Raw genomic sequence first — 21410 nt, 5'->3', positions numbered from 1 at the left:
CCCGATCGCACAGTTTATCGCTGCGGTGCGATCGGGCCAGAACTGTGCATGCGCCAGTGCATGCCAGACGCAGAAGGCCGTCGGGCCGCTATGATCGCCTCTGCCTGATTGACAGGCAGAGGCGGTCGCTGGGCGGGACGTGGGTGTTTGGCCGCCGTTTCGTGGGCGTGGTACGGCCAACGCAGGCGTAGCCGAGCCGAACGGGGGGCGGGCTGCAGCGGCTGCGTGACGTCACACGCAGCCGCTGCGGGCCGGGGAACGATGAGTTGCTCCCGGCCAGCACGCTAAAGCTGCGCTGGTTGGGAGCTACTCTTGAAGTGCAAAGGCATCGCTGCTGTGCGATGCCTTTGCACTTCTGCGGGGGGGCCGGCACTGACATGCGGGGCGGGATAGCCCTGTGCTGGGCGTCCCCCCGCATGTCAGTGTGAGTGATCGTAGCTGTGCTAAATTTAGCACAGCTACGGTCATCTCGGAATGCCCCCCTGTATCCTGGTAATTGCCTCTTGCAGGAGATCAGACAATTACACAGTCTGTGTATGTATGCAATCCTGGCAGGCTGACAGGTCATAGTTTCTTTCATACTTAATTACGAAGCGCATCTACAGCAGGCGGGGTCATACAAGAGGAATATGAGCACAGCACTGTAAATTAATAAGAATAAGCATTTGCTTTTCATGACAGGCCTGCCTGATTCCAAAGATTGGGGGGGAGGCCCTCTGGGCTGTATTTCAGGAGATAATGCAGCCACCACGCAAATTTTTCTAGTAACACAAATCAGATCCCAGTACAATTTGCAGAAGCTGCAGTATGTAGACGTTGATTGTGTTTAAAACCTTCAGGAAACTTTGGCTTCACAACCTTCTGCAACTTGTACTAAATTTACAGATGGGTCCACGGTTATCTTGACTAGTTTGTTGCACCTAGGCACAACTTGGTTTATTAACATAAACCCATCATCTATTGCTCTCAGCTACAATACAATACAGAGAACAATACAGCAGGGGATTAAGTCATAACAACAGGGGATTAAGTCCGATTGGCCAGTCTCAGTTAATCCTATTAAAGGTCAAAATAAATGTGGACCCATCTGTATTGCATGGATGTCCATATTCCGGCTGCCAGGTGGGCTCAGCAGGGAACGTGGCACGGCAAAGTGAGGCGTAACAGGGCATGGGGGGGGCAGGTGGCGTGGCCACGAGATCACGTCATCATGGCCCCGCCCCTGCTACACTATGCTGCGATTACAATCTGCCGCTGCGGGGGATACTTGAGTGTTTCCCCAGGGGATGCGGGAGCTCGGCTGCCAACCGGGAGATTTGCCAACTCTTCCGTGTGCCGGGAGCTCCACCTAATTTTCTGGAGCCTCCCGGCCATTCCGGGAGAGTAGGTAAGTATGATTTATTGCATTCATTTAATGGTGTCAAAGTGACATTATTGTTTACGGTATTTTCTTCGTCCTAGATATGACAGAAAATTGTTCCCATTGTAACCAATGCACTGAGCCAACATAGGGATATGAGGAGAGATGGTACAGTATGACAAGAAGAGGTGGGCAAGACTTTATGATGCAATACACCTGAAAGCATCACGCCCCTGCCCACTTAGCGTTGAGTGATGCGAATGCGGCTGAAGGATGTGAGTAACAGCACTACATGTCCCAGCACATGCGCAGCACTTGCAGGTGATTTGTCTAGACTCTGCCGTAAACTTCAGAAAAGTTAGCAACTATGACTTTATAGTATGAATAGTAAAAAAAGAAAATGCAGATGCACACTCTATAGTACTAAGCACTGCTAATCAGAATAATTATAATACACTCCGCAATCTAACGCAGAGTAAAATTGAGGTGCTTGGAATACATTTTGGCCAAAAATATATGGGCCCACCAACTGCAACCAGGTGACCCCATCTGGTGGGTCCCTGACACTAAGGTTCAAGTCCAGGGCACGGGACCCACCCAAGTCAGCACAGGCCAACCGTCCCAAGGCATCACACTAGTGAGAGGTTAAAGGGTTAGTAAGCGATACATAAATAAGTAGCAGAAGCTATGTGTTAGGAGTGTTACAATGGTGAGAAGTAATAATTAAAAATGTTAAAAAGTGTTACACAGGTAAAAAAAATAATTAGGTGCTAAAAAAAAGAAAAAAAGTTCTAGATTAAGTATTACAATGAAGTAAGAATGGAGTATATAGCACTGTATGAATGGGCTCTAAAACGCCACCTACATCCAAATCTAGAACAATGAGATATAAAAGTGTTCTCACCTTTTTGGTACCACGGAGGACAGCCAGCAACGTCCGGCACATTGGCAGCAGAACCAAACTGCAGTTGAAGTTAAGTACGGAGGCTGAAGCCCTGCTTAGGCACAATCCTAACTGGACAAATAGAACAAGCGTCAGGGCAAGAGATAAAACACTCTAACAACACAATAAACATAAAATCAATTCAACCTCAAACAGATGTCTATGTTCCGTCACACTGTCTCCGTCATGCAGTGTGAGAAAGATATAGGCATGGAAGCTAAGTAGCTAGGCGAAGCATTTGCTGGCTCTGAAATGCATTCTCTGTTTTGAAGCATGATATTACAAAATCATAGACAGCGGTAAAGACAGAACAAATTACCTTTGCTCTTGCTCATTGATATCTTGGAGACACAGACAAGTTATGCTTACGCGAGTACGGCGGTTCTCTAGTCATAGAGGATATAAGGGCCAGTTTTTAAACTTTTAAAGAACCTTCATCTCCACTCAGCGGACTTTAATTATGCCCAAGAATGTACATCTGTCAAACTGACACATTGGAACACAGCTAGATAACGGACCTACCGCAGAGAATAAATAAAATGTTATGATGCTACTGCCATGAACATTGCAGCCGGTGAAGCAGAATATTATTGCGCAGTTGCCAACTGTCCCTAATTTCAAGAGACAGTAGCAGATTTTATAGATTTGTCCTTGTAAATACCCTTTTCTTCAATATTGAGTAATAGTGAGTGAATGCAATGCTCACCATTAGTTCCTGATTCAGAGTTACAAGCTATGGCCATTATTCACAAAAACTGGCAATGTTATTTTTCTTCTACGGATGCGTCTGTGTCGCACTGCGCATGATTTGGACGCATGCACAGAGAATGGTATAGCCAGTTTATGGGGTGGTCCTGGGCGGCGTCTAGGAGGTATGTCAGATACAAAATCAGGCTTGGACTGGCCCACAGGGGTACAGGGGAAAGCACCGGTGGGCCCTACTGCCTGGGGGCCCTCCTCCTGCTCTATGGATCATGTTCCAGATTGTGCACTTTAATTATACATATGTTACCTTACACTGGACTATAGTGAATTTTCTAGAGTGCATTGCTGCTAAGTAATCTGGTACATTATCATGCATGCAGCAGCTGAATTTACTGTATATATTTATGATTGGGCCCAGGTGTTGCACTCTCTAATCGTTGCTCAAACCAATGAGGTGGCAGGCCACACCCCCTCTACAGACTGGCCACACCTTTAAATATGGCCCCCTACCACTGCATTCCCCCGGTGGGCCCTACATGCCCCAGTCCGACACTGTACAAAATTATACCTCCCAACAAACCTGGGACAATTCAGAAAGGGGAACCCATCCTGCCGCAATCTTTCCAATATCAATACTGTTCAGCACAGATAAGTAGTGCATGGGACCACGGAATCACAAGTTAAGTAATTAGCTCCAACTGTGGATCTTTTAAAATGTGTCAGTTAGTAATGAGTGCACCTGCGCACCTGCTAGGTGATCTGGAAAACGTGAACTGTTGGTAGCTCTCGAGGACCAGGATTGACTAGCCCTGATGTACAGTATACGTGGCCGATGATCGTTCCAAAACCAGTCCGATCAGATGACTGGATCTGACCTGATAATACCCAACATTTGTCCAGAATGATGAGCAGATACTCGCACATCTCGTAGTGTGTATGAATTTCCAATCAACTGTCAGACATTTCTGTTAAAAGTTCATTTAAAAACGACAGCGTTGTACCAATCTTAGGACACAATCGTTTGCACTGGAAATGATAAATCACTAGTGTGTACTGTACACTCAAAATCGTTCATTCTCAAGATCATTTAATCACTCCCAAAGCCATAAATCCAGTCGGAACATGAGAAAAGTCATTAAGGGGTGTACCAAGGGTCAAGAGCCCGACGGTCGGGATCCCAACAGTCAGAATCCCGGCACTACTCGGAATGTTGACATTGGCATTCTGGATAGGGTCACCGGCCCGGCGGCAGAACTCCCACCCGCTGGAATCCCAAACGAACATCTGCCAGCCTGCGGTGTTAGGATTAGGCTGCGGGGAGGGGAGTATCCGGACTCCAGGTCGACAACAAAAAGGTCGACACACCTTAGGTCGACACCAATTGGTCGACACACCTTAGGTCGACATGGAAAAAGGTTGACATGAGTTTTTCACAATTTTTTTCTTTTTTGGAACCTTTTCATACTGAACGATCCACGTGGACTACGATTGGAACGGTAATCTGTGCCGAGCGGAGCGAAGGCACCATGCCCGAAGCATGGCGAGCGAAGCGAGCCATGCAAGGGGACGCGGTGCACTAATTGGGGTTCCCGGTCATTCTACGAAGAAAACTACACCAAAAAAACATTAAAAACTCATGTCGACCTTTTTCCATGTCGACCTTGTTCCTGTCGACCTTTTGTTCAGGTCGTACTTTTGTCCATGTCGACCTAAGGTGTGTCGACCAATTGGCACCGACCTAAGGTGTGTCGACCTTTTTGTTGTCGACCTGGAGTCCCAGACTCGGGGAGGAGGGGGGGGGGGTTAGGATTAGGCTGCGGGGAGGGGTGGTTAGGTTTAGGCACCCCCAGGGAGGGTTAGGCATAGGCTGCGGGGCAAGGGTATTTTCAGGCTGCTGGGAGGGGGAGGGGGGGGTTAGGTTTAGGCACCACCGGGGATGGTTAGGGTAAGGCTGTGGGGGTAGGAGGGTGGACCAGTGGTGGAAGCTATGTATACCCTGCCGGAATTCTGATTATCAGGATGCCACGGTCGGTACCCCAACCGCCAGCATTTCAATCCCAACCCATGTACCAAGCATTACCCTCCTTTCTACAGCCAATCAGGAAGATGTTACAGGTTCCTTAACTCAGATCTGTCCCACCTAAATGGGGACAGTTGGGAGTTATTTAACCAAGCTCAGTTGCTATGAGGCTGATTTACCAGAGCAAAAGGTCCTATTCCTGGATCCCGTCACTCCACATGCACCATGATGCACATCAAATCTTTGCATTGCAGTGGCTGCGGTGTGATGACGCGAATTGTATTACCATATTTGGTCCTGCCAACTGCTTCTCTGTCTGGTCTCAGCCTCCGAGAGATCGCCACTCTCCCAGGAATCTGGGAGCTTACTATTTCCTTGACATTCAGGGACAGTTACTAGGAATATTAGGTATAATAATAAATAATAATAATATTTATATAGCACTCTCAGTAGGACTCAGTGCTGTATTAGTACAGTAAGATAGGAGTTATTCAGTTTTATTTAATTTAAGTAAGATTGCAAATGACTATAGTACATCACAATGCCATTAAAAAAAAAAAAAAAAAAGTACCTGGAATTACAACAATATACACATCTGACTGTTTGATAAATGGTTTCCTTGGTAGGCAAACACATTAATTAATTCCCAGAGGACCACAGAGGGACCTTACGACTAATACAGCTGCAATATTAGTTTGAGAAAATCCATAATGTCGTTAAAAAGTTAATATAATATTGATTTTCGGCCACATATCTGGGATTACAAATCTCTGGGGTATATTTTTCATAACGCTAATCCTGCGGCGATATCGGAAGTCACAATGAAACTTGCTTTCAGAGAACAAATTGTAGTTTCTAACGAACGTCACTGCCTGCATGTAGCACACGCTGGGTCTGACTGCATCTCACCGAACAAGTGATCTGCTGCAGCAATGCTTCGTGTCTGCGCCAAGACTTCCAGGTCAGCATTAGGAAAGCGCCACAGTGACATACTAGTTTTGAATGAATCCTGATGCAGCCGCTGTAGGAGGAGCAAAGTGTTTTTACCCAGTATCCACATTTGGGAAGCATCAAATTGTTAGGGGAGAATTCAATTGGAGACAGGAAATTTGAAAATCCCCACGGCGCAAGGTTGTTCCCGCAGCTGCGGGGTTTTCCAATTCAATTAGATGACTGAAAATGGAACGCGGTGGTTTCTATAGAAGTTACAGCACTTGTTTTCTTGCAGCTCCAGAGCAAGGGGGGGGGGATTCAATTGGACGCGAGGTTCAGAGGGGTTGAAAAAACTTGCGTACCTAATTTTGAACTGCCGCGGGTATGCGCGCTCCCGATACCCGCGGTAGCCATTAAAAAAAAATGGTCCAAGGGTTTTCGGTGCTGAAAACCCTGCAGTGCGTGAATTAAATAAAAAAGATACCACAGTACCTGGTGGTCTACCCTCCATCTTCCCACTGGAAAGGGGGCTGCTGGGAAATGTAATTCTCCCAGGTGCTGCCTCCTCCCGCTGACAATCGAATTCCCCCCCCCCCCCCCCAATTTACCAAAGCCACGCCCCTAATTAGTCATCAAGGCTAGCAATAAATCAGCACTGTTGGGTGGTAGACACTGAAGCACAGCTCCCCTTTAAGAGGTCTTTATAGATACAGTGATTGGCATCTCCTCATATAGCCCTGCAACAACTGTTTGAAATTCCGGCCGTGCTACTCTATGCATTTGTGCTACTTTATTACCAGATTTATTCATGCATCCACTGCTTAGTAATACAGAACACGTTTCCCAATCTACGAGTAAGGCTCAGTGTACACTTGATGGCACCCTGATGGCCAGCCCTTGCCAATGTAAATGCTGCTATATCAAACACTGGTTGTCTGGCTCTGCGGGAGCCTGGAAATACTATAAGAGCATATCTAGGAGACAGTATCTTTACTCCCTTGGATGAGGCTGCTAAAAATAAGATGAATCACCATGACATGAACCTTTTCTTGTGCGACCGCGACGTGACAGACCCTCACTCGGGGGAACAGAAGAAAGCAGGAAAGAGGGACGAGGGGAGGGGGCGGCAAGTTGGTAATATCATAGGAAATAAACTTGTACCTTGTTTCATACATGTTATGTATGGACAGACTAGGAAACAAGGAGAGAGTCAGTGTACATGGAGAAATTAATTATATATAATAATCATAGTTGCAGGAAGAGAAGAGCGGTAAACCAGGGATAAGATAGTAACAGAGGAGGAAGAAGGGCAGATGTACCAAGTCTTGGAGAGTGATACACTAGATAAACAAGAGAAAGATTAATACCAGCCAATCAGCTCCAGTCATTTTTCAAACACAGCCTGTAACATAGAAGGTAGGAGCTGATTGGCTGGTACTTTTTCTCTCCACTTTATCTCTCTCCAAGCCTTATGGGCCCTACACACTCGGCAACCCGCCGCCTAGCTGCCGCAATGGCCGATAGGGAGGGGGGGGGGGTGACGGGGCAATACCCCATCTCCTGCCTCCATATCCCTGCATGCTAATATGTACGAGATTGTCCATATTGGCATGCAGGTATGAACGAGCCGCCACCAACGTTGAACAACCGCGAAGCTGCGCATCGTTCATCGGTGGTGCCTACACACTGAACAATATGAACGAGTTCTCGTTCATTAATGAACGAGGACGTTCATATCGTTCAGTAAAAGTGTGTAGGGCCTATTAGGGCATCTCCCCCAGAGTGCCTCACTGCAGCGAAAGGTTGTTTTCCCGTTGCCCTATATATGAAAGTGGTTACTGCAGGTCCTGTCCAGAGCCCAGAGGACATTTTTCGTGCCCCACCACTAGGGTGTGGTGTAGATAAGTGTGTGGGAACGCTCTTTTGTGAATTTCTTGACCATTTTTACATGCTGCTATGTCATCTTTGTACCCGCCCCCCCCCTCGATGCCTCTGAACTGGCCAGTGTTAAATATTGTCAGCCACCAGTGTTCTTGCTTGTAGAAGGATGTTATATTACGTATTACTGAGGAACAAGCATCTCAGGATGGGGTTAACAGATAAAATCATTGGGGGATGGGGGGGGGGCATATTCCTTAAAAAAAAAATTTTTGTAACCAGGATGTCTTTGACATTAATAGAACCAGCACCATCAGGAAATATATACAGTATTTGTGGCTGAGGTCACTAGATACAGTATATTGCAACACATGAATGACTCTATTTACAAAATACTTTAATTTACTAAGATTACATATAGTATATATATATGACATAAATGGTCAATGTAGTCACTTGCATCACCATTTATGTTGCACAGCCTAAAGAAAAGACCGTAATGGTTTTGAAACGTTGCTGCTTTTGCACCATGCTGTAATTTTGCAATACAGATTTATTTAACAAGACCATGGAGTGCCGCCTGTGTTTCCTTCTGTAAGCCTCTGCATAGGACTTAGGGGAGGATCCTTTTTCTATATATCTATCTATATATATCTATATATATATATATATATATATATATCTATATATCTATATATAGATATAGATATATATAGATATATATAGATATATAGAAAAAGGATCCTCCCCTAAGTCCTATGCAGAGGCTTACAGAAGGAAACACAGGCGGCACTCCATGGTCTTGTTAAATAAATCTGTATTGCAAAATTACAGCATGGTGCAAAAGCAGCAACGTTTCAAAACCATTACGGTCTTTTCTTTAGGCTGTGCAACATAAATGGTGATGCAAGTGACTAAATTGACCATTTATGTTGCACAGCCTGAAGAAAAGACCGTAATGGTCTTGAAACGTTGCTGCTTTTGCACCATGCTGTAATTTTGCAATACAGATTTATTTAACAAGACCATGGAGTGCCGCCTGTGTTTCCTTCTGTAAGCCTCTGCATAGGACTTAGGGGAGGATCCTTTTTCTATATGCCAATAGAGGAGGGCACCCTGGCACAAACATCATTATTCATCCTGAGTTCCGGATAAACACATACCTCTAAAATATATATATATATATATATATATATATATATATATATATATATATATACATATATACATACACACACACATACATACATACATACATACACACACACACTGCTCAAAAAAATAGAGGGAACGCTAAAATAAGACATCCTCTATCTGAATGAATGAAATATTCTTATTAAACACTTTGTTCTTTACATAGTTGAATGTGCTGACAACAAAATCACACAAAATTTATCAATGGAAATCAAATTTATTAACCCATGGAGGTCTGGATTTGGAGTCACCCTCAAAATTAAAGTGGAAAAACACACTACAGGCTGATCCAACTTTGATGTAATGTCCTTAAAACAAGTCAAAATGAGGCTCAGTAGTGTGTGTGGCCTCCACCTGCCTGTATGACCCCCCTACAACGCCTGGGCATGCTCCTGATGAGGTGGCGGATGGTCTCCTGAGGGATCTCCTCCCAGACCTGGACTAAAGCATCCGCCAACTCCTGGACAGTCTGTGGTGCAACGTGGCATTGGTGGATGGAGCGAGACATAATGTCCCAGATGTGTTCAATTGGATTCAGGTCTGGGGAACGGGCGGGCAAGTCCATAGCATCAATGGCTTCATCTTGCAGGAACTGCTGACACACTCCAGCCACATGAGGTCTAGCATTGTCTTGCATTAGGAGGAACCCAGGGCCAACCGCACCAGCATATGGTCTCACAAGAGGTCTGAGGATCTCATCTCGGTACCTAATGGCAGTCAGGCTACCTCTGGCGAGCACATGGAGGGCTGTGTGGCCCCCCCAAAGAAATGCCACCCCACACCATTACTGACCCACTGCCAAACCGGTCATGCTGGAGGATGTTGCAGGCAGCAGAACGTTCTCCTTGGCGTCTCCAGACTCTGACACGTCTGTCACATGTGCTCAGTTTGAACCTGCTTTCATCTGTGAAGAGCACAGGGCGCCAGTGGGGAATTTGCCAATCTTGGTGTTCTCTGGCAAATGCCAAACGTCCTGCACGGTGTTGGGCTGTAAGCACAACCCCCACCTGTGGACGTCGGGCCCTCATACCACCCTCATGGAGTCTGTTTCTGATCGTTTGAGTAGACACATGCACATTTGTGGCTTCCTGGAGGTCATTTTGCAGGGCTCTGGCAGTGCTCCTCCTGTTCCTCCTTGCACAAAGGCGGAGGTAGCGGTCCTGCTGCTGGGTTGTTGCCCTCCTACGGCCTCCTCCACATCTCCTGATGTACTGGCCTGTCTCCTGGTAGCGCCTCCATGCTCTGGACACTACGCTGACAGACACAGCAAACCGTCTTGCCACAGCTCGCATTGATGTGCCATCCTGGATGAGCTGCACTACCTGAACCACTTGTGTGGGTTGTAGGGAGGTCATACAGGCACGTGGAGGCCACACACACTACTGAGCCTCATTTTGACTTGTTTTAAGGACATTACATCAAAGTTGGATCAGCCTGTAGTGTGTTTTTCCACTTTCATTTTGAGGGTGACTCCAAATCCAGACCTCCATGGGTTAATAAATTTGATTTCCATTGATAATTTTTGTGTGATTTTGTTGTCAGCACATTCAACTATGTAAAGAACAAAGTATTTAATAAGAATATTTCATTCATTCAGATCTAGGATGTGTTATTGTAGTGTTCCCTTTATTTTTTTGAGCAGTGAGTGTGTGTGTGTGTGTGTGTGTGTGTGTATATATATATATATATATATATATATATATATATAGAGAGAGAGAGAGAGAGACAGAGAGAGAGACAGAGAGAGAGAGAGAGAGAGAGATCTACAGTACTGTAGATTGTAAGCTCTTGTGGACAGAGCCATCGCCACTTATCTCTATACATTTCTGCCCTGTATTTCTCCTGGAACTTGTTCCACGTCTTCCCACAGTACGTACATTGCGCTGCATTACATTGGCACTTTATAAATCAAATGTATTAACAATATCACCATTATCATTTTTATTGGTAGGCGCAAAATAAATTAGAATTACAACATGACAGATCGAGTAGTTAAAATGGGAAATGAGATGAGATGGCAGATGAAAAATCTCCCCGCTGTTACATAATTGGTTTCTAATAAATATTTGCGTACTCCTAACATTGACGGGTATTTAAAGCTGAATAATGTACGTCAGGAAACACAACTTCCTATACGCCAAGTAACACCATCCATCAAAGCTTTCATATATGTGAGACAATAGCCGTCACCCCCCCCCATACTGAAAAATGTATGACTGTGGCTGGCGTGTAAATGACTCTGCTTGTATTAAAGGTGGGTCTCATTAATCAGGATGATCCACGCACTATATAGGAGAGGAGCGGTGATGTGGGATAGGTGGGACTTCCTCATCGCTGTTCTATAACAGGAGACAGGTTTCTAGTAGGAATCACAGATGTACAAACTACATAAGGAGAACCTGCCACAGGGCTGGGGAGGTGTGGTGTTATATCTAACCAAGAAAAAGGGGAATATAAGAGAATTTATGTGGCACGGTGCCCCAAATAAATCATGATGGGCGGAAAATGGCAAAATATATATATATTTTGGAATACAGGGTCAAAGACAAACAAAACCAAGGGCTGAATTTTATTACATCTTTTAACTGTCAGGATAAGAAAATTCGGAGCATTTTAAACAAACATTGGGGGATCCTACATACAGACACCATTTTAAGCTCAATCCTACCAGATAAACCACAGGTGGTTTTTAGAAAAGCAAAGAATTTAAAAGACCATCTTGCACCAAGCATGCTGCTTCCTATCCAACATGAAAAGGATAGAAATAACTTTTTGGATATAAAGGGACTTGTCAAATGCCAGCACTGTAATATCTGTCAATTTGTGAACCCTTATACAAAATCTTTCTCTAATACAGATGGTTCCAAAACATACTTTTCAAAGGATCGAGCAACATGCAACACATCTTGGGTAATATATATGCTCGAATGCCCTTGTAAACTTAGGTACATAGGGAAAACTAAGAGACAATTAAAATTACGTATCCAAGAGCATATCAGAAGCATAAAGAATAAACAGGAGCATCATTCAGTACCCAAGCATTTTAAATTATGTCATGGATCTGATCCAAAAGGTCTCACAATCAGAACCCTTGAAATAGTCCATATGGGACGAAGAGGAGGCGATCGAGAGAAGAAACTCTCACAGCGGGAAATGCACTGGATATATGAATTAAAAACCTTGGCCCCAAGAGGTCTTAATGACAATTATGAAATAGCACCTTTTCTCTAAATCCATTGTTTTAATAATTTTTAAAGATTGTTCATTTTAATTTGCACTGTCACTTTAAATTCACAAATAATATGTTCACTATGTCCCTAATATATGCACATTGGACAATTAATCTAAGTATGCACAAATCTCACTGCACAAGCACTTTGAATATTATAAAATTGTGCACTATATTTTTATATATAAAAAAAGTATATGCATTTTGCACAAGCACTTTGAATATTGCACTTATATAAATTGCGGTATTCCGTTCACATGAAAAGGTAAAGATTTTCCATTCACAATGCTCTTTAATCCTTCCCCATTACTAACCAATAGCACGGGACACATATCTATAATCCCTGTTTTATATTATTTATCTGTTAGTAGCATCAGGTATCACAATAGTATACAGTCTTCGATAAGATGGCGCCGTACAATAGACAGATCTCACTGACGGAAAGAGCCTAGACGCGGCGGCGACGGGCAGCACTGTGACTGACCTGGCAGGCGCATGCGTACTGGGCTCCGTGAAGCCAGTTTGAGACAGGGCGGACATTACTGCTCAGGTCTGTCCGTGACTTCCGGCAGTCGCGGCGGACGGGGGCATAATAAACGCTCCAAATAGGCAGCACATAACTTGGTAAAACACATGAACTAGAGAGTCATGTGTTGGGCTCAATATGCACTTTGAAATAATATTATTAGACAAATTTTCCGGACGGAAATGACGTCACTTCCGGTAAACTAGGAAAAACACCAATTCCATGTGTAATTGAATTAATTAAGAGGGGTATAAATATGTGTCCACACATTCACTATCATCACACTCCTGAGGAAGTCCAGGCTGATTGCGGAGGACGAAACGCGTTGAGTGTTTACACGTATGGACGACTTAAAATACAGATAAGCTGTTTTTAATTTATTATATGGTACGGGCAATGTTTTTACTGTCGGACTAGTTCCAAATAAATGTATATTATTGTGTAAAAAGTATTACACTATCGGTCCTTTCTTTTACTTTTTCCTGACCATGTGAGTAACAACAAGGAGGAACACTAACAGAACATTACTGATGACGTCGCTCAGATTGTGACCCTATGCTATTTTTAAGGTGGTTGGAATTCCACCATATACGGTACAGTTCCACTTTACAGGGTGAGACTAAGGGTGATGGTCATATCATATATTTAATACTACACTAGGAGGCGCCTATTCTCACCTTTTATTTTCCATATATATATATATATATATATATATATATATATATATATACACACATACACACGCCCAAGTTGATTCTATAAAAACATATACACAAATTTTAAACAGGACCAATGGTTTGATCAACCAAACACAGACCCAAGTTTAATAAAAGGTGCCCATAGGCCTAAAGATTTATCTTCCAATCTGGCTGGTTGGAACAAAAATCTGGTAATGGATGGGAGCAAATTACGTGGATGGGAGCAAATCACAATTGACCATTTCAAAAGGTCAACTGTCATTTGCTCCCATCCATTACCAGATTTTTGTTCCAACCAGCCAGATTGGAAGATAAATCTTTAGGTGTATGGGAACATTTAGGTACAAAAGAACCTCAATGCAATGCGCAGTTTGGAGTGTTGCCAATGTGTAAATACTGTGTGTTATTATTATATAGGGATCATTTGATAATCCCTCTCTCATGTAATAGGCATTATACTGTAATTCTGCTCTCCTTGGTCCTGTTCTACCCGCCCTCGTAGAGCCTCTACCCTCTTCTCCTAGGCTGTAGGGGCCGATAATAGAAACAATTAGCACTCTTTGATTAGCGCCTTTTAACCTCTGTAATCCCAGTACAATAAGCCCCTGCCCAGTCTGACGCTGGTTACACACTTGCTGATATACTGTGCATGCATATCAGCTCATGTGTACAGCCCAAATATGTCGTTCACAGACATATCAGGTCGGCAGAAGCAGATATATCCACTCATCTGCCGACATGGGAGGCCTGATGAATAGTCCAGAAATAAATAAGAATGCTAGCTTTCAGGCATTTATCTCAAAATTGATAAATAGGCTCCTATGTCACTGCAGCAGAAGCCTCATTAGCACATTATGCCTCTCCTGATATACTCTGTGCTGCTGGGGACCCTGCTCCTTCCACTATATAACTCAGTCTGTAGCTTCCTGATGCCTCCATCCCCCTCCTCACATCATGTCACTGCAACCCTGTCCTCACTGACACGTCACTCATCTCCTGATATACTCTGTGCTGCTGGGAGTCCCTGCTCCTTCCACTATATAACTGCCAGTCTGTGGCTTCCTGCTGCCTCCATTCCCCTCCTCACATCATATCACTGTCCCTGTCACATGCAGCCCTGTCCTCACTGACACATCACTCATCTCCTGATATACTCTGTGCTGCTGGGAGTCCCTGCTCCTTCCACTATATAACTGCCAGTCTGTGGCTTCCTGCTGCCTCCATTCCCCTCCTCACATCATGTCACTGCCCCTGTCACATGCAGCCCTGTCCTCACTGACACATCACTCATCTCCTGATATACTCTGTGCTGCTGGGGACCCTGCTCCTTCCACTATATAACTCTCAGTCTGTGACTTCCTGCTGCCTCCATTCCCCTCCTCACATCATGTCACTGCCCCTGTCACATGCAGCCCTGTCCTCACTGACACATCACTCATCTCCTGATATACTCTGTGCTGCTGGGAGTCTCTGCTCCTTCTACTATATAACTGCCAGTCTGTGCCTTCCTGCTGCCTCCATTCCCCTCCTCACATCATGTCACTGCCCCTGTCCTCACGGACACACATGACTAATTCCCTGATATACTCTGTGCTGCTGGTGCCCATGTTCCTTCCACTGTATACTGTAGCTCTCAGTCTGTCACAATCTGCTGCCTCCATTCCCTTCCTCACATGCAGCCTTGCCCTATCCTAAATAGAATCATTGATCTGATTTTAGTCAAATGAACTTACAGATCCCACTGCTTTTATTACTGCTATAAATCTTCCAAAATAAAACCATTTAAAATTTCCTTTTATTTAGTTAGGGTTCAAATCCTTCACTCCTATGCAAAGGTCAAAACAGCCTATACTGACACCATATATTAAGTGTTGTCCGTTACATACAGAAGGCCTTCAAATACATTTAAATTATTGAGTCCAGGGGATGACATCAGGCCAACAAGCCGTCACTATAATTTTCCCAAGCTGTTGCATATGACATTTTTTTTTTTTTTTTGGGGGGGGTTGATAATCTACAAGTACCCTTGAAAAATAGATCTGGCTACACTTTCATATGAAATCACAAGTCAGCCATACTTAAAGAAATGTCAAGCCTCTTATGCTGAACATCACTTGCTAAACACTCAAAGTCATAAAAAGAAGTTTGTATAAAGAAAGTCACAGGCAGGTGTCACTTAGGCTCATAAACAGTAAGCTAATGGAGCAAGAACAAGAAACCAGAAATCCTGTGAAACAGTACAATACTGTATCCCTCATTTCTCATAAGGTCTAGTCGTTAGGATCTCTGGATTTCAGACAAAGGGGTCTGAAAGGAAAGGATCCGACATTGCAGTATTCAATTTACAGCCAAATCCGACAGGTTTTGTCCGTTCTCAACATTGGGCCTAATTCAGACCTGATCGCAGCAGCAAATTTGTTAGCTAATGGGCAAAACCATGTGCACTGCAGGGTCAGACTGGCCCACAGGGGTTTAGGCCCCTCCCCGATGGGCCCTACTGCCTGGGGGGCCCCACCTCCTCCTCTAGGGAAGAGGTTCCAGACTGTGTACTTGAATTATACATTACACATACATACCTCTCAACATCTGGATTCCTGAAGAAGGGACTCCTGGCGCCGAAAAGGGGGCATGGCCTATTGGAAAGGGGGCATGGCCTAGCATGGATGACACGATCGCGAGCCACGCCTCCAATTTTCATCACAGTGGGGGCATGGCGCTGCTCTGCTCTGAACTGAGCCTCCCAATCCCCCCCCCCCCCCCCTTCCCCACCACGGGACACTGCAGCCCGTGGGAGGGACAGCGGGACAGACCCAAGGAAACAGGACTGTCCCGCGAAAATCGGGACAATTGGGAGGTATGTACATATGTTACCTTATACCGCACAGGACTAGGGTGTATTTTCTATCATGCATTGCTGTTATTAATGTGCTACATTATCATGCATGCACTAGCAACATCGACTGTGTGCTGTATATATCAAGGGCCCCAGCATGCAGTCTCTAATGGTTACATAAACCAATGTGGTGGCTGGCCACACCCCTATGCATGGGCCCCTACCACTGCATTCCCCCGGTAGGCCCTTCATGCCCCAGTCCGACACTGTGGGGCAGGGGCGGATTGGGACGCCGGGACACCATGCCAGTTCCTGGTAGGCTGGCCCCTTTGTCCCCTCAGAGGGCTGACTTTCTCCTCCACCAGGCCGGCTACCGCGATCGGAGCTTAGCTCCGATCGGGTAGCGCTGAGAAACAGTCCCCTTTCAGAGTCTGTTTAGCTGCAGGCTGTGTAGAGCTGCTCGTACTCGGTGGGCTGTCAGTGTGCAGCACTTCCTCACTGTAAGCCCCGCCCTCTTCATGACGTCGGGCGGGGCGGGATCAGCACTCTGCACAGCAATGTCTGCTTCCATTTAACTACACACTACAGAGACTTAGAGAACTATAGGAAGATGTGAGGCAGAAGAAGAAACTAGCAGTGAGTACAGTAAGCTGCAGTGCAGAAAGGTATAAGGATAAGTGAGAGTGAAGAGAGGAATGTGACTTAGGAATGACAGTGGAGGGAAAGAAAAGACTAGCCTGAGGCAGCAAAGAAAAGTAGGTGATAGAGAAAAGAAAGCTAGTGAGATGCTCTGTGTATAGTGAGATGCTCTGTGTGATGCTCTGTGTGTAGTGATATGCTCTGTTTGTAGTGAGATGCTCTGTGTGCAGTGATATGCTCTGTGTAAAGTGAGATGCTCTGTGTGTAGTGATATGCTCTGTGTGTAGTGAGATGCTCTGTGTGTAGTGATATGCTCTGTGTGTAGTGAGATGTTCTGTGTGTAGTGAGATGCTCTGTGTGTAGTGAGATGCTCTGTGTATAGTGAGATGCTCTGTGTGTAGTGATATGCTCTGTGTGTAGTGAGATGTTCTGTGTGTAGTGAGATGCTCTGTGTGTAGTGATATGCTCTGTGTAGTGATATGCTCTGTGTGTAGTGAGATGTTCTGTGTATAGTGAGATGCTCTGTGTATAGTGAGATGTTCTGTGTATAGTGAGATGCTCTGTGTGTAGTGAGATGTTCTGTGTGTAGTGAGATGCTCTGTGTGTAGTGAGATGTTCTGTGTGTAGTGAGATGCTCTGTGTATAGTGAGATGCTCTGTGTGTAGTGAGATGTTCTGTGTGTAGTGAGATGCTCTGTGTGTAGTGAGATGCTCTGTGTATAGTGAGATGCTCTGTGTGTAGTGAGATGTTCTGTGTGTAGTGAGATGCTCTGTGTGTAGTGAGATGCTCTGTGTATAGTGAGATGCTCTGTGTGTAGTGATATGCTCTGTGTGTAGTGAGATGTTCTGTGTATAGTGAGATGCTCTGTGTATAGTGAGATGTTCTGTGTATAGTGAGATGCTCTGTGTATAGTGAGATGCTCTGTGTGTAGTGATATGCTCTGTGTGTAGTGATATGCTCTGTGTGTAGTGAGATGTTCTGTGTGTAGTGAGATGCTCCGTGTAGTGATATGCTCTGTGTGTAGTGATATGCTCTGTGTGTAGTGAGATGCTCTGTGTATAGTGAGATGCTCTGTGTATAGTGAGATGCTCTGTGTAAGAGGTTAGAAAAGAGTCAAGGTCAGTATGTTATGTGACAGATGAGAAAGGAAGAAAAGTGAGTGAGAGATGATCTAGAAAAGAAAGGGAGAGTAAATGAGAATAAAGACTAAAGAGAAAGGTGAGGCTTCAAAGAGCGTACCGAGTAAAGAAAAGGGGTATAGGCAGATTGGCATGCCGGGATGCCGGACCAGATGCCGTTTGACTGGTCCGGATGTCCCCTCAGTGACCGCCGTTATCACTCATGCTGGCCGGCTGCCGTGAGTGGTGTTTAGCTCCGATCGCGGCAGCGTTAACCTGAAGCTAACTGAGAGATGGCCGCCAGCTGAGCTGCTGCGCATGTGCATATATATAAACAAATCCAGAAGCCCGGCATTCCATATATCACCATTACTTAGCTGGTTTCCCGCAGTAGAAGGATATACAGTATGCGACAGACAGCGACACTCCACGCCGCAATAATGAACACCGCACAGGAGGTACGTTTCAACGTTTCATTGGCTAAACATATATGATGTCCTGATGAAAATGCCATATATTATGTTAAGGCATTGAAACGTTGAAACATACCTCCTGTGTGGTGTTCATTATTGCGGTGTGGAGTGTCGCTGTCTGTCACATACTATATATATACTATATATATTTTATTATCAACGTTTCAAGGCCGAAAATAACGTGCTTTACCTGGGGCAATGCGTATAATGTGCTCTGCCTGGGGTAAAGTGTATACCATTCTCTACCTGGCACAAAGTGTAGACGTGCTCTATCTGGCGGAATATGTATAACTTGCTCTACCTGGCGCAGTGTGTATAGGAGGTTCTATCTGGTGCAATGTGTATAAGCGGCACTACTGTGTGGTGTAATGTGAATTGTCGGTATTATGTGGCCACGCCCCTTCCCCCACGAAGCCACACCCCTAAAATTTTGCAACGCTCCTGCGGCGCACACTCTCCGTGCTTTCTATAGTCATGCTTTCTGAGCAGTAATCCCTCCCACTCGACAGACTCCACCCCCTCAACAGCCCCCCCACCCTTTATGAGGGCTGCTTCCATAAATTTCCCTGGCTGGTTTTAAATCCCAATCCACCCCTGCTGTGGGGTAAATTTACTAAGATGGGAGTTCTATTTAAGATGGGATGTTGCCCATAGCAACCAATCAGATTGTACTTCTCATTTATCTAGCACCTTCTAGATGATAATACCTGGAATCTGATTGGTTGCTATGGGCAACATCCCATCTTAAATAGAACTCCCATCTTAGTAAATTTACCCCTGTGTGCACTGCAGGGGGGGGGTTATCAGATGTAACATGTGCAGAGAGAGTTAGATTTGGGTGGGTTATATTGTTTCTGTGCAGGGTAAATACTGGCTGCTTAATCTCTACACTGCAATTGAGATTTCAGTTTGAACACACCCCACCCAAATCTAACTCTCTCTGCACATGTTACATCTGCCCCCCCCCCCTGCACTGCACATGGGGGGTCATTCCGAGTTGTTCGCTCGCAAGCTGCTTTTAGCAGCATTGCACACGCTAAGCCGCCGCCTACTGGGAGTGAATCTTAGCTGATCAAAATTGCGAACGAAAGATTCGCAATATTGCGATAAGACATCTCTGTGCAGTTTCTGAGTAACTCGAGACTTACTCGGCATCTGCGATCAGTTCAGTGCTTGTCGTTCCTGGTTTGACGTCACAAACACACCCAGCGTTCGCCCAGACACTCCTCCGTTTCTCCAGCCACTCCCGCGTTTTTCCCAGAAACACCCACTTCCTGTCAATCACATTACGATCACCAGAACGAGGAAAAATCCGTGAGTAAAATTCCTAACTGCATAGCAAATTTACTTGGCGCAGTCGCAGTGCGGACATTGCGCATGCGCACTAAGCGGAAAATCGCTGCGATGCGAAGAAATTTACCGAGCGAACAACTCGGAATGACCCCCAGGGTTTTGCCCATTAACTAACAAATTTGCTGCTGCAATCAGGTCTGAATTAGGCCCAATGTCAATCCGACTTTTTTTAAAGTAGGACTGATATTGTCGAAAACGGGACTAAAATCCGACAAAACACATGGATTCGCGTCTAATCCGCCGATCCACGTGTTTTCCAACAAGTCGGAATTGCCGACCTGTCAGAAAAACGGTAGCCCCACTGAATAGCTCGAAAAAAGTCGGAAACTGACGTTTTCCGACAAGACGGCAGTTCCATCTATATAATGAATACAGCCTAAAGACCAATTGTAGAGGTATATGACTGGGATAATATACCGCCTGTCAGGATCCCGGCGTTCAGGATACAGAAGCGGGAATACCTGACAGTCGGGATAATGCAGACGGTCGGTAATCCCACTCGAGTGGTGGGTCCACGCCGCCACCCGAATGAGAATATAACCTGTTGCTCACCACTGAGCCTGAAGCGTGGCGAGCGCAGTGAGCCCGTGAGGGTAATCGCTGCCTCGATTCTGGCTGAAGGTATGCTGCTGTCGGTATAGTGACAGCCAGCATCCCGTCTGCCGGTCGCCCGTATGTATTCCGTATAAGCCCCTGCGCATGTGCAGTCCGCCCGCCATCAGAATCAGGCACAGTGTGCATTATGGACACAAAGGGTCGGATGTAATGACGCCCAGATCCGGAGACCCTGCGGGATGTCGGCCGCATTCGGACTGTTTTTAAAGGGGCAATCACTTACAAGGTACAACCATGCCTTGTAAGTGATCACCCCTTTAAAAAAACTTCCAAGTTCGGCGTTATTACATCCGGCCCAAAGAGTAAAGCCCCACACACACACACATTACCCGATCCCCGCTGATAATGGAGGCGGCGGGGACCCAGCACACACATTTGCCAATGTGGCCGGGACAGGATTAACAATGGGGCGGGTGGAGCTGCAGCTCCAAGCCCCCCATTGAAAATAGGCCCACAGAGTTCCCTGCAGTGCAGCCAGTGCTGGCAGGAGAAAAAAACTTTTCTCCTGTCATCACTCAAAAGCAAATGCCTCCCTGTCCCTGCTCTCTCCCGGCCCAGGCTCCTCCTATTCCCTCCAGACCACCAGCAGTAGTGCACAACTGGCCTCTTCCCAGTGGCGTAACTAGAAATTTTTCTCCCCCAAGCCAAAAAATTCTTCGGCGCCCCCCATCCATCCCCCATCCCCCATAATTGGCACTATTAAAAGGGACAAACATGCGTGCGTGTTGCAAAAAAGGGGTGTGGCTTCATTGAAATGGGCGTGGTTTCATATAAAGGGGCGTGGCATTGCAGGAAAAGACTACCTTATACCCCAGTTTTGCAACCTGCACGCCCAGACGTTGGCCACCACAGGAAAGAAAAATAATCCTGATTCATGCCCCTTACATTATTTG

At 45.5% G+C, this 21410-nt stretch overlaps 1 protein-coding gene across 3 annotated transcripts in view; it reads right to left on the bottom strand.

Annotated features, from left to right (window-relative positions):
• NOX4 (NADPH oxidase 4) overlaps positions 1-21410 on the bottom strand; it is a 502226-nt gene that overhangs the window by 405751 nt on the left and 75065 nt on the right. For 2 of the 3 annotated variants that reach the window (XM_063951390.1, XM_063951389.1), the window contains exon 3: positions 2265-2375. In XM_063951390.1, coding sequence (XP_063807460.1) covers positions 2265-2375 — 111 coding nt within the window. The remainder of the gene's footprint in view (positions 1-2264; positions 2376-21410) is intronic. The other variant, XM_063951391.1, reaches the window with a different exon arrangement.

This window comes from Pseudophryne corroboree, chromosome 2 (assembly GCF_028390025.1).
Source record: "Pseudophryne corroboree isolate aPseCor3 chromosome 2, aPseCor3.hap2, whole genome shotgun sequence".
NCBI lineage: Eukaryota > Metazoa > Chordata > Amphibia > Anura > Myobatrachidae > Pseudophryne > Pseudophryne corroboree.
Note: the sequence above shows the minus strand (reverse complement) of the source record. Positions and strands in the feature narration are given on the sequence as shown.